Source organism: Chanos chanos, chromosome 1 (genome assembly GCF_902362185.1).
Source record: "Chanos chanos chromosome 1, fChaCha1.1, whole genome shotgun sequence".
NCBI lineage: Eukaryota > Metazoa > Chordata > Actinopteri > Gonorynchiformes > Chanidae > Chanos > Chanos chanos.
The window spans coordinates 62846982-62861981 of NC_044495.1; the positions used below are offsets into that span (position 1 = coordinate 62846982).

A 15000-nucleotide genomic window follows, 5' to 3' on the forward strand; every position below is an offset into this window, starting at 1 on the left:
TAAATATAACACGACTACAGACTGAGATTAAATACAACACTACCACAGACAGGTTAAATATAACACGACTATAGACTGAGATTAAATACAACACTACCACAGACAGGTTAAATATAACACGACTACAGACTGAGATTAAAAACAACACTACCACAGACAGGTGAAATATAACACGACTACAGACTGAGATTAAATACAACACTACTGCAGACAGGTTAAATATAACACGACTACAGAGTGAGATTAAATACAACACTACTGCAGACTGGGATTAAATACAACACTACCACAGACAGGTTAAATATAACACGACTACAGAGTGAGATTAAATACAACACTACTGCAGACAGGTTAAATATAACACGACTACAGAGTGAGATTAAATACAACACTAATGCAGACTGGGATTAAATACAACACTACCACAGACAGGTTAAATATAACACGACTACAGACTGAGATTAAATACAACACTACCACAGACAGGTTAAATATAACACGACTACAGACTGAGATTAAAAACAACACTACCACAGACAGGTGAAATATAACACGACTACAGAGTGAGATTAAAAACAACACTACCACAGACAGGTTAAATATAACACGACTACAGACTGAGATTAAAAACAACACTACTGCAGACTGAGATTAAATACAACACTACTGCAGACTGGGATTAAATAAACACGACTACAGACTGAGATTAAATACAACACTACTGCAGACTGGGATTAAATAAACACGACTACAGACTGAGATTAAATACAACACTACTGCAGACTGAGATTAAATACAACGCTACTGCAGACTGAGATTAAATAAACACGACTACAGACTGAGATTAAATACACTACTGAAAATTTAGATTAAACACCGCAGACTGGGGTTAAATACTGCAGATTGGGATTAAATACAACACTACTGAAAATTTAGATTAAACACCGCAGACTGTGGTGTTGACCAGCAGAGGGCTCACTGAGCACTGCATGATTATTTTATTGCCTAGAATTCACAACCGTTTTAAACACCTTCATTTTTTACTCTTTTATTTTTCAGCACTGAAAATGAATTTATTTTGGTGGCAGTCTACCCTAACCTAACCCTGACCGCAACCCTAACAAAAAACACTTTCACACTTTCAGTGTTACCAGTAACATAAACCTACTGGTTTTTAATGGTGGGGATTATGATCTTGACCACAGTTTGAGAACGCATCTCTAGTAGAGTAGTGTAAAATTTCCTCAATTAGCAAAGCAAGCACACACACACACACACGCACACACACACACACACACACACGCACACACACACACACACACATACATACACACACACACAAACACACATACACACACAGACACAAACAAACACACAGACACATTCACACATACACACACACACACACATGCACAGACACATAAACACACACACACACACACACACACGTACCTTGCTGGCTCCAGGAAGGAGGTGGAGTTTGACATACGGATCAGCGAGTCCGTTAGAATCCATGGGCTTCAGACCCTGACAGAGAAAAGGAGTGTGTGTTTATTCATGGCGCTGTGTATGTGTTTATTCATGGCGCTGTGTGTGTGTTTATTCATGGTGTTGTGTATGTGTTTATTCATGGCGCTGTGTATGTGTTTATTCATGGTGTTGTGTCTGTGTTTATTCATGGCGCTGTGTGTGTGTTTATTCATGGCGCTGTGTATGTGTTTATTCATGGCGCTGTGTGTGTGTTTATTCATGGTGTTGTGTGTGTGTTTATTCATGCCGCTGTGTGTGTGTTTATTCATGGCACTGTGTATGTGTTTATTCATGGTGTTGTGTATGTGTTTATTCATGGCGCTGTGTGTGTGTTTATTCATGGCGCTGTGTGTGTGTTTATTCATGGCGCTGTGTGTGTGTTTATTCATGCCGCTGTGTATGTGTTTATTCATGGTGTTGTGTATGTGTTTATTCATGGTGTTGTGTATGTTTATTCATGGCGCTGTGTGTGTGTTTATTCATGGTGTTGTGTGTGTGTTTATTCATGGTGCTGTGTGTGTGTTTATTCATGGCGCTGTGTATGTGTTTATTCATGGCGCTGTGTATGTGTTTATTCATGGTGTTGTGTGTGTGTTTATTCATGGTGTTGTGTGTGTGTTTATTCATGGCAATGTGTATGTGTTTATTCATGGTGTTGTGTGTGTGTAAGGAGTGTGTGCGTTTGTACATGGTTTTGTGTGTGTGTAAGGAGTGTGCCTGTTTATGGTATTCATGGTATTGTGTGTGTGTTTATTCATGGTGTTATATACATGAATAAACACACACACACTGCCTACACACACAACACTATAAATAAACACACATACACTCCTTACACACATAATGTGCATAAATCTAATCATTTCCACTGTAACTGTGGTTTTAGGGTCCAGGTTAGAATTAGGTTTAGGTTATGGTTAGGGTAAGGGTTGGGGTTAGGCATTTGGTTGTGATGGTTGAGGTCAGGGTAAGGGGCTAGGGAATCCATCTATGAGCGTCCTCACAAAGATAGAAGTACAAGTATGTGTGTGTGTTGTGTGTGTGTGTGTGTGTGTGTGTGTGTGTGTGTGTGTGTGTGTGTGTTACCTTCGCTCTGATGATTTGACAGTGTAGACTGTGGTTCTCTTGTTCATACAATAAACTGAACTCCAGAGATCCCAGTGTGGCTGAAACATCAAACCATCAAACCAGTTATACAAACCACATCAAATTAGATCAAACCAGTTATACAAATCACATCAAACCAGATCAAACCAGTTATACAAACCACATCAAACCATCAAACCAGTTATACAAAACACATCACGAGAGAGTGAGTGAGTGAGTGAGTAAGAGAGTGACAGAGAGAGAGAGAGAGAGAGAGAGAGAGAGTGACAGAGTGAGAGAGAGAGAGAGAGAGAGAAAGAGAGAGTGAGAGAGAGAGAGAGAGCAAGACAGGCAGAGAGAGAGAGAGAGAGAGAGAGAGAGAGAGAGAAAGAGAGAGAAAGACAGGCAGAGAGAGAGCGAGAGAGAGAGAGAGAGAAAGACAGGCAGAGAGAGAGCGAGAGAGAGAGAGAAAGAGAGAGAGAGAGAGAGTGAGAGAGAGAAAGAGAGAGAGCGAGAGAGAGAGAGAGCGAGAGAGAGAGAGAGAGAGAGAGAGAGAGAGAGAGTGGTGCTTGATGGGATTTCGGTGCAGAAGTGAAATGATTGATTCTTACAGAGAAGCAGATGTAAAGTAATAGATTATGACTGTTTCTGTAAAACGTTTCTCTGCAGTGAAGAGAAACAGCTGGATGTGGAAGCTGTAAACCAGAAAAACTCTTCTGTTTGAGAGTAACGAATGCAGAATATCAGTCCAGATTGCGTCACACAGAGCAAGACACAGAAACCAAAATACTTCTGCCATGAGGAAAACCCAGGACACAAAAATAACGAGATGAACTGAAATGGAAGAGTCACTGACTCACTGGCTTCGTCAGAGTCGTAGCTGTTGGCTTCATCCTCCTCCGGCTCCGCAGGGGGCGCCTGGCCGCGGGACGGGGGTGGGTTGTAGGCGGCAAGCTGCTTCCTCTCCTCTCGCTCAGCAGGGGGCGCTCTCTCCTCTCTCTGTGCACTGACGGGGCTTGAACCCTCTCTCTGTGTCTCCACAGGAGCTGCTGCTGAAAAAAATCATTTCCACACAAGCTCTTTTCAGTACTTTGAGTGAGACCCTCGGTGCTGCGGAAGGCTGACAGAATTCGTCTCTGCTCTGGTTCTGTGTGTGTGCAGTGTTCTCTGGAGGATCACTCTCAGTCTAATGCATCTTGATGGACTAAGCACTTCTGTGACTGGTATGAGAGATGTTTGGGTGATGGTGGACTAAGCTGTTGTGTGACTGGTATGAGAGATGTTTGGGTGATGGTGGACTAAGCTGTTGTGTGACTGGTATGAGAGATGTTTGGGTGATGGTGGACTAAGCTGTTTTGTGACTGGTATGAGAGATGTTTGGGTGATGGTGGACTAAGCTGTTTTGTGACTGGTATGAGAGATGTTTGGGTGATGGTGGACTAAGCTGTTTTGTGACTGGTATGAGAGATGTTTGGGTGATGATGGACTAAGCTGTTTTGTGACTGGTATGAGAGATGTTTGGGTGATGGTGGACTAAGCTGTTGTGTGACTGGTATGAGAGATGTTTGGGTGATGGTGGACTAAGCTGTTTTGTGACTGGTATGAGAGATGTTTGGGTGATGGTGGACTAAGCTGTTCTGTGACTGGTATGAGAGATGTTTGGGTGATGGTGGACTAAGCTGTTTTGTGACTGGTATGAGAGATGTTTGGGTGATGGTGGACTAAGCTGTTTTGTGACTGGTATGAGAGATGTTTGGGTGATGGTGAACTAAGCTGTTCTGTGACTGGTATGAGAGATGTTTGGGTGATGGTGGACTAAGCTGTTTTGTGACTGGTATGAGAGATGTTTGGGTGATGGTGGACTAAGCTGTTGTGTGACTGGTATGAGAGATGTTTGGGTGATGGTGGACTAAGCTGTTCTGTGACTGGTATGAGAGATGTTTGGGTGATGGTGGACTAAGCTGTTTTGTGACTGGTATGAGAGATGTTTGGGTGATGGTGGACTAAGCTGTTGTGTGACTGGTATGAGAGATGTTTGGGTGATGGTGGACTAAGCTGTTTTGTGACTGGTATGAGAGATGTTTGGGTGATGGTGGACTAAGCTGTTTTGTGACCTTTTATGAGAGATGTTTGGGTGATGGTGGACTAAGCTGTTTTGTGACTGGTATGAGAGATGTTTGGGTGATGGTGGACTAAGCTGTTTTGTGACTGGTATGAGAGATGTTTGGGTGATGGTGGACTAAGCTGTTTTGTGACTGGTATGAGAGATGTTTGGGTGATGGTGGACTAAGCTGTTTTGTGACTGGTATGAGAGATGTTTGGGTGATGGTGGACTAAGCTGTTCTGTGACTGGTATGAGAGATGTTTGGGTGATGATGGACTAAGCTGTTTTGTGACTGGTATGAGAGATGTTTGGGTGATGATGGACTAAGCTGTTCTGTGACTGGTATGAGAGATGTTTGGGTGATGGTGGACTAAGCTGTTTTGTGACTGGTATGAGAGATGTTTGGGTGATGGTGGACTAAGCTGTTTTGTGACTGGTATGAGAGATGTTTGGGTGATGGTGGACTAAGCTGTTTTGTGACTGGTATGAGAGATGTTTGGGTGATGGTGGACTAAGCTGTTTTGTGACTGGTATGAGAGATGTTTGGGTGATGGTGGACTAAGCTGTTTTGTGACTGGTATGAGAGATGTTTGGGTGATGGTGGACTAAGCTGTTTTGTGACTGGTATGAGAGATGTTTGGGTGATGGTGGACTAAGCTGTTCTGTGACTGGTATGAGAGATGTTTGGGTGATGGTGGACTAAGCTGTTGTGTGACTGGTATGAGAGATGTTTGGGTGATGGTGGACTAAGCTGTTCTGTGACTGGTATGAGAGATGTTTGGGTGATGGTGGACTAAGCTGTTCTGTGACTGGTATGAGAGATGTTTGGGTGATGGTGGACTAAGCTGTTTTGTGACTGGTATGAGAGATGTTTGGGTGATGGTGAACTAAGCTGTTCTGTGACTGGTATGAGAGATGTTTGGGTGATGGTGGACTAAGCTGTTTTGTGACTGGTATGAGAGATGTTTGGGTGATGATGGACTAAGCTGTTTTGTGACTGGTATGAGAGATGTTTGGGTGATGATGGACTAAGCTGTTTTGTGACTGGTATGAGAGATGTTTGGGTGATGATGGACTAAGCTGTTCTGTGACTGGTATGAGAGATGTTTGGGTGATGGTGGACTAAGCTGTTTTGTGACTGGTATGAGAGATGTTTGGGTGATGGTGGACTAAGCTGTTTTGTGACTGGTATGAGAGATGTTTGGGTGATGGTGGACTAAGCTGTTTTGTGACTGGTATGAGAGATGTTTGGGTGATGGTGGACTAAGCTGTTTTGTGACTGGTATGAGAGATGTTTGGGTGATGGTGGACTAAGCTGTTCTGTGACTGGTATGAGAGATGTTTGGGTGATGGTGGACTAAGCTGTTTTGTGACCTTTTATGAGAGATGTTTGGGTGATGGTGGACTAAGCTGTTTTGTGACTGGTATGAGAGATGTTTGGGTGATGGTGGACTAAGCTGTTGTGTGACTGGTATGAGAGATGTTTGGGTGATGGTGGACTAAGCTGTTCTGTGACTGGTATGAGAGATGTTTGGGTGATGGTGGACTAAGCTGTTCTGTGACTGGTATGAGAGATGTTTGGGTGATGGTGGACTAAGCTGTTTTGTGACTGGTATGAGAGATGTTTGGGTGATGGTGAACTAAGCTGTTCTGTGACTGGTATGAGAGATGTTTGGGTGATGGTGGACTAAGCTGTTTTGTGACTGGTATGAGAGATGTTTGGGTGATGGTGGACTAAGCTGTTTTGTGACTGGTATGAGAGATGTTTGGGTGATGGTGGACTAAGCTGTTTTGTGACTGGTATGAGAGATGTTTGGGTGATGGTGGACTAAGCTGTTTTGTGACTGGTATGAGAGATGTTTGGGTGATGGTGGACTAAGCTGTTTTGTGACTGGTATGAGAGATGTTTGGGTGATGGTGGACTAAGCTGTTTTGTGACTGGTATGAGAGATGTTTGGGTGATGGTGGACTAAGCTGTTCTGTGACTGGTATGAGAGATGTTTGGGTGATGGTGGACTAAGCTGTTGTGTGACTGGTATGAGAGATGTTTGGGTGATGGTGGACTAAGCTGTTCTGTGACTGGTATGAGAGATGTTTGGGTGATGGTGGACTAAGCTGTTCTGTGACTGGTATGAGAGATGTTTGGGTGATGGTGGACTAAGCTGTTTTGTGACTGGTATGAGAGATGTTTGGGTGATGGTGAACTAAGCTGTTCTGTGACTGGTATGAGAGATGTTTGGGTGATGGTGGACTAAGCTGTTTTGTGACTGGTATGAGAGATGTTTGGGTGATGATGGACTAAGCTGTTTTGTGACTGGTATGAGAGATGTTTGGGTGATGATGGACTAAGCTGTTTTGTGACTGGTATGAGAGATGTTTGGGTGATGATGGACTAAGCTGTTCTGTGACTGGTATGAGAGATGTTTGGGTGATGGTGGACTAAGCTGTTTTGTGACTGGTATGAGAGATGTTTGGGTGATGGTGGACTAAGCTGTTTTGTGACTGGTATGAGAGATGTTTGGGTGATGGTGGACTAAGCTGTTTTGTGACTGGTATGAGAGATGTTTGGGTGATGATGGACTAAGCTGTTCTGTGACTGGTATGAGAGATGTTTGGGTGATGGTGGACTAAGCTGTTGTGTGACTGGTATGAGAGATGTTTGGGTGATGGTGGACTAAGCTGTTGTGTGACTGGTATGAGAGATGTTTGGGTGATGGTGGACTAAGCTGTTGTGTGACTGGTATGAGAGATGTTTGGGTGATGGTGGACTAAGCTGTTTTGTGACTGGTATGAGAGATGTTTGGGTGATGGTGGACTAAGCTGTTCTGTGACTGGTATGAGAGATGTTTGGGTGATGTGATCAGTGATTGATTGACAGGAGTTTGATAGTGTGGGTGTGTGTTTGATGTGAGACATATGATTGGTCACCCTGTGGAGCGGCTGGTCTGGAGCTCTGGACAGGCACGGCTCTCTTCATCACCACAGGGCTGTTCTGGACCCCATCAGTCTCGGGCAGACTGGCAGGTTTAGGGGCCAGTGTAGGCTTAGGGGCCACAGTAGGTTTAGGGGCCAGTGCAGGTTTAGGGGCCAGTGCTGGACGTCCTGCTGACTCTTGGTCTAGAAAAACACAAACGCATATATGTATACAGTGTGTGTGTGTGTGTGTGTGTGTGTGGGGGGGGGGGGGGTGGGTATATTATACACCCTCCCACACACAGACCCAGAGTGCAGATCATAAATACAGAAAGGTCTGAACACACAGGTGTACGAAAACAAACCCACTGTGTGTGCTGAATCATATGGGTGTTGTTGGGAATGATGACATATAAAGCAGATATAACCATAAGTAAAACATGTTACAGACACTGCAAACACTACAGTCCCTAGCAGTTAACCCAGTGCTAAAATACAGAAACCAACACTTCACACTGTATCAGTGAAACACAGCTCAGCCAATCAAAATCCAGCATCTGAACAATCAGTTTAAAACAATAGGTATATATACAAACATGATGCTTATAAGGGTACAAAGAAATCACACACACACACACACCGAAACTCAAACACACATCCCTGGACATAGTCATATACAGACTCTGTATCACAGACTGTGCAGTGATCATATGCTCTGTCCTGCACTTCTCTCATAGCTCTGACTTTACCATGATGTACAATGTGTCATAATTACACTGTGCTGACAGGTATGTGGCTGGGAGCCATAGAAGACTCTCGGAGGACGCTCTTCATGTCTAAACACGCAGCTCCTCTCAACGTAACAGAGTTAAGGTCTTCCAGCTGATTTACTCCAGCATTTCACTGTCCTCCCTCCACATCACACTGTCCTATCTAAGCCCCTCACTGTCCTATCACAACCTTACACTGTCCTATCACAACCTTACATTGTCCTATCACAACCCCTCACTGTCCTATCACAACCCCTCACTGTCCTATCACAACCCCTCATTGTCCTATCACAACCCCTCATTGTCCTATCACAACCTTACATTGTCCTATCACAACCCCTCATTGTCCTATCACAACCTCACACTGTCCTATCACAGCCCCTCACTGTCCTATCACAACCTCACACTGTCCTATCACAGCCCCTCACTGTCCTATCACAACCTTACATTGTCCTATCACAGCCCCTCACTGTCCTATCACAACCTCACACTGTCCTATCACAACCCCTCACTGTCCTATCACAAACTTACATTCTCCTATCACAACCTTACATTGTCCTACCACAACCCCTCACTGTCCTATCACAACCCCTCATTGTCCTATCACAACCTCACACTGTCCTATCACAGCCCCTCACTGTCCTATCACAACCTTACATTGTCCTATCACAGCCCCTCACTGTCCTATCACAACCTTACACTGTCCTATCACAGCCCCCTCATTGTCCTATCACAACCTCTCACTGTCCTATCACAACCTCACATTGTCCTATCACAGCCCCTCACTGTCCTATCACAACCTTACACTGTCCTATCACAGCCCCTCATTGTCCTATCACAACCCCTCACTGTCCTATCACAACCCCTCACTGTCCTATCACAGCCTTACACTGTCCTATCACAGCCCCTCATTGTCCTATCACAACCCCTCACTGTCCTATCACAACCCCTCACTGTCCTATCACAACCTTACATTGTCCTATCACAACCTCTCACTGTCCTATCACAACCCCTCACTGTCCTATCACAGCCTCTCACTGTCCTATCACAACCCCTCACTGTCCTATCACAACCCCTCACTGTCCTATCACAACCTCACACTGTCCTATCACAGCCTCTCACTGTCCTATCACAGCCCCTCACTGTCCTATCACAACTCCTCACTGTCCTATCACAGCCTCTCACTGTCCTATCACAACCCCTCACTGTCCTATCACAACCTTACATTGTCCTATCACAACCTCACACTGTCCTTTCACAGCCCCTCACTGTCCTATCACAACCTTACATTGTCCTATCACAACCTTACACTGTCCTTTCACAGCCCCTCACTGTCCTATCAAAACCTTACATTGTCCTATCACAACCTTACATTGTCCTATCACAGCCTCTCACTGTCCTATCACAACCCCTCACTGTCCTATCACAACCTTACATTGTCCTATCACAACCTCACACTGTCCTATCACAGCCCCTCACTGTCCTATCACAACCTTACATTGTCCTATCACAGCCCCTCACTGTCCTATCACAACCCCTCACTGTCCTATCACAACCTTACATTGTCCTATCACAACCCCTCACTGTCCTATCACAACCTTACACTGTCCTATCACAGCCCCCTCATTGTCCTATCACAACCCCTCACTGTCCTATCACAACCCCTCACTGTCCTATCACAACCTCTCACTGTCCTATCACAACCTCACATTGTCCTATCACAGCCCCTCACTGTCCTATCACAACCTTACACTGTCCTATCATAGCCCCTCATTGTCCTATCACAACCCCTCACTGTCCTATCACAACCCCTCACTGTCCTATCACAGCCTTACACTGTCCTATCACAGCCCCTCATTGTCCTATCACAACCCCTCACTGTCCTATCACAACCCCTCACTGTCCTATCACAACCTTACATTGTCCTATCACAACCTCTCACTGTCCTATCACAACCCCTCACTGTCCTATCACAGCCTCTCACTGTCCTATCACAACCCCTCACTGTCCTATCACAACCCCTCACTGTCCTATCACAACCTCACACTGTCCTATCACAGCCTCTCACTGTCCTATCACAGCCCCTCACTGTCCTATCACAACCTTACATTGTCCTATCACAGCCCCTCACTGTCCTATCACAACTCCTCACTGTCCTATCACAGCCTCTCACTGTCCTATCACAACCCCTCACTGTCCTATCACAACCTTACATTGTCCTATCACAACCTCACACTGTCCTTTCACAGCCCCTCACTGTCCTATCACAACCTTACATTGTCCTATCACAACCTTACACTGTCCTTTCACAGCCCCTCACTGTCCTATCAAAACCTTACATTGTCCTATCACAACCTTACATTGTCCTATCACAGCCTCTCACTGTCCTATCACAACCCCTCACTGTCCTATCACAACCTTACATTGTCCTATCACAACCTCACATTGTCCTATCACAACCTCACACTGTCCTATCACAGCCCCTCACTGTCCTATCACAACCTTACATTGTCCTATCACAGCCCCTCATTGTCCTATCACAACCCCTCACTGTCCTATCACAACCCCTCACTGTCCTATCACAACCTTACATTGTCCTATCACAACCCCTCACTGTCCTATCACAACCTTACATTGTCCTATCACAACCCCTCACTGTCCTATCACAACCCCTCACTGTCCTATCACAGCCCCTCTCTGTCCTATCACAACCTTACATTGTCCTATCACAACCTCACATTGTCCTATCACAACCTCACACTGTCCTATCACAGCCTCTCACTGTCCTATCACAACTTTACATTGTCCTATCACAGCCCCTCACTGTCCTATCACAACCCTTCACTGTCCTATCACAACCTCACATTGTCCTATCACAGCCCCTCACTGTCCTATCACAACCTTACATTGTCCTATCACAGCCCCTCACTGTCCTATCACAACCTCACATTGTCCTATCACAGCCCCTCACTGTCCTATCACAACCTCACATTGTCCTATCACAGCCCCTCACTGTCCTATCACAACTCCTTACATTGTCCTATCACAACCTTACATTGTCCTATCACAGCCTCTCACTGTCCTATCACAACCCCTCACTGTCCTATCACAACCCCTCACTGTCCTATCACAGCCCCTCATTGTCCTATCACAACCTTACATTGTCCAAGCAAAGGGCCTCACTGTGCTATCAGAGCTTTATTTATCCATGTGAGTCACATTAAGATTAAAAATCTCCCTTTTGGCCATGATAGTCATCAGTAGTAGCAGAACGGGCAGACGACAGAAGTAAACATGATTAACCAAGCAATGTGAAGACACAATGAGAGCATCTGAAGTTGTCATTTAAAACAGTTGCAGAATTCATCCTAATCAGAAATTCATCCTAATCAGAAATTCATCCTCACCCTAAGTCAGGTAAGTCTCTCAGCGTACAACTGAAAGTGATAAGACTGACATTACAACATCATGTGTAAGGTCAGATATTCAGAGATTTTGTACATTAAAGAAAAATTCTATAATTCATCTTTTCACAATTTGGTTTTACATTACAACATTTCTATGGATGGGGGCTGATTCACTCTACTGGTTTTGATGGTGCAGTTTCATGGTTGTAACAGCTACCAGCCTAAGCTCCTTTTCAGGCAGGTTCTGTTCAACTGTACTTAACTAAACCAAGGGCAAATGTGTCCTTCATACACAATATGGCTTTGCTTACCTGTGGGTGCGGACTCTGCGGCAGACACCTGGCTCTCCAACACACCTGAGATGCAAGCAGAGAAAAATGTAAGCAGAGAAAACACCTTCATATGCTAAAGTAGCACAAAAACTCTCAATGGTTCAACTGTCAAACACAGATTGGGTAAAGAGTCCCTCCAACAGACAGCTGAAATTAAGTAAACAGGCTACGACAGGGAATGAGATGTCTTGCTGTGTTTTTAGGTATTCACCATTACTTCTGTATCTGGTTTAATTGTATTCAGTTGAATTCAATTCAGTTCAGCCAGTTCTGTCCATTAGTGTGTTTGAACAATAACCAAACACCTCAGAGAGTTTATCTAATCCCGTGGCTATCAAAGCCCTTTACTGTGAAGCCCTTCAGCTGAGCTCAGGCACAGAGTAAAGAGAGAGGGAGTAAAGTTGAGTGGTGTCGCTGGTTTTACCTCTGGGCTGTGTTGTGGGTGGGTCAGCGGGAGAAGGCAGTGCAGCAGGGCCCGGCTGAGCCCTGGGCTGTGTGGATTTGGTTATGGGCATTGGAGACGGAAGGAAGTGCTTTGGAAGGCCCTTAAAGAACCACGCCCCGGATCTCTTCCACACCTTAGCAATCACAAAGATTACATTACATACATCACTCATACATACATCACAGTATATAATCTGATGTGCAGTGGAAGCCAGCGAATTCGTGAGCAGATGACAATGAGGACAAGGATGAGGTGAAAGAGAGCCAAATTGCATTGTTACGGTTAATTAAATCTGGTATTTACAACAATCATTTTTTGCAGCATATATTTGGTAAACGTGTTTAATGTCTGTGATGATTTCTGTGATGAAATGTAAACACGGTGAGCCTATGCATAGGGAAAGGGCTCTTATTTTGACAGTTTATCGGTTTTATAAGGTTAGGGTCTTTTTCCCTTTTATTTTACAGATTTATACAGATTTTACAAAAACAGACCTTACTTGTCTAATGTAAAATAACATGCAGATTTTGTGATTATTTACAATTAAATAACATATCCATACTTTTAAGGGAAAGTGTAGGCTTTTTTTTACATCAAAAACACTGCTAAAATACAACTTCACAGTCATAGCTTATGATTGGTGAAGAGAGAGATGAAAGGAAACAAGGCCATAGGCTTTCAGACAGGACCGAAGAGAGCTGGTCGTGGTACACTGTAACCCCGAATGCTCAAAGAACGTAATTCTATTAAGCGCGGGGGGGGGGGGGGGTGGGGGGGGGGGGGGGCAGTAAAAAAGTACTCTTGCTAAAAAAAGTACTCCCAGTAGAGTTAAACTGACAACTGTTTTTGTAAATTGTAATAAGTGACTATTTTACTCTTACTCAAGCATTTTTCTGAAGGGATATTTTAACTCAACTGGAGTTGGTCTTGGCTTTGGATGGTTAGGCTCCAGTCCATGGGCGGTAGGAGGGTGTCTGTGCCTGGGAGAACGAGTGAGTGACACACTACACCTCTACAGAACTGGTGTACATCATCCATAGACAACTGGGTCATCAAATATTTTATGGATAGCACAAAATTTTATTACAAAAAATTGATTAAATATACAAGGTTTTTACATAGAATTCTGTAATAATAGAGAAGTTAAAACAGTACAGTTTTGTCATTTTAAGTCTCTTTCTTTGTATCATTGCAGCATTGGGACATTTTTATACATAGTTTACTTGTTTTTAAATGAGGAAATGTCTTTATTTAAACATTAAAAGACATTTTGTACAATTTCATGTAAAATTAATGTGACAAACTGTATTTGAATATTATGGAAAATTACTGTATTTTTGAGTTGGTTAATTTCTGTTATTTTACAGTGTTTTACTGGCACCCCTGCTGCCGGAATATTTCCGTTCTTTTTTAAGGTTATTCTTTTTTACAGTGTAGATTGTTAAATGATGTGGATTTTAGGTGTTTTAGTTGTAAGTGACCTTAAATTAAAGTAGTTTTTTGTTAGTAACAGTGGTAATTATCTGTGATCACTATTCTGTTTCTTTAAGGGCAATGTCTATATTCTTACAGTTAATATCTGTTAAATGTGTAAATTTTCAAGAATTTATACAAAAGTTTATTTTAAAAGTATAGTAATAGATCTGAATTTTGGTACAGAAAGTTACCATTTTTTCCTAGGCAATATACATTGTTTCATCTGCCAGTATTTTCCTGTTTTTTGACATTTTCTGGCACCCCTGCTGTCAGAATATTACTGTTTTTTTTCAACTTTTTTTTTACAGTGTAACATACATCACAGTGTAACGTACACTACAGTGTAACATACATCACAGTGTAACATACATCACAGTGAAACGTACACTACAGTGTAACGTACACTACAGTGTAACATACATCACAGTGTAACATACATCACAGTGTAACATACATCACAGTGTAACGTACATCACAGTGTAACATACATCACAGTGTAACATACATCACAGTGTAACATACATCACAGTGTAACATACATCACAGTGTAACATGCATCACAGTGTAACATACATCACAGTGTAACATACATCACAGTGTAACGTACATCACAGTGTAACATACATCACAGTGTAACATACATCACAGTGTAACATGCATCACAGTGTAACATACATCACAGTGTAACATACATCACAGTGTAACATGCATCACAGTGTAACATACATCACAGTGTAACATGCATCACAGTGTAACGTACATCACAGTGTAACATACATCACAGTGTAACATGCATCACAGTGTAACGTACATCACAGTGTAACATACATCACAGTGTAACATGCATCACAGTGTAACATACATCACAGTGTAACATGCATCACAGTGTAACGTACATCACAGTGTAACATACATCACAGTGTAACGTACATCACAG

The 15000-nt window shown here is 43.3% G+C and overlaps 1 protein-coding gene across 1 annotated transcript in view; it reads right to left on the reverse strand.

Annotated features, from left to right (window-relative positions):
• rph3ab (rabphilin 3A homolog (mouse), b) overlaps window positions 1-15000 on the reverse strand; it is a 23439-nt gene that overhangs the window by 3344 nt on the left and 5095 nt on the right. The window contains exons 4-8 of the mRNA XM_030779163.1: window positions 12567-12720; window positions 7649-7822; window positions 3477-3668; window positions 2617-2696; window positions 1453-1527 (exon numbers count right to left, since the gene is read on the reverse strand). Of these exons, the coding sequence (XP_030635023.1) occupies window positions 1453-1527; window positions 2617-2696; window positions 3477-3668; window positions 7649-7822; window positions 12567-12720 (675 nt within the window). The remainder of the gene's footprint in view (window positions 1-1452; window positions 1528-2616; window positions 2697-3476; window positions 3669-7648; window positions 7823-12566; window positions 12721-15000) is intronic.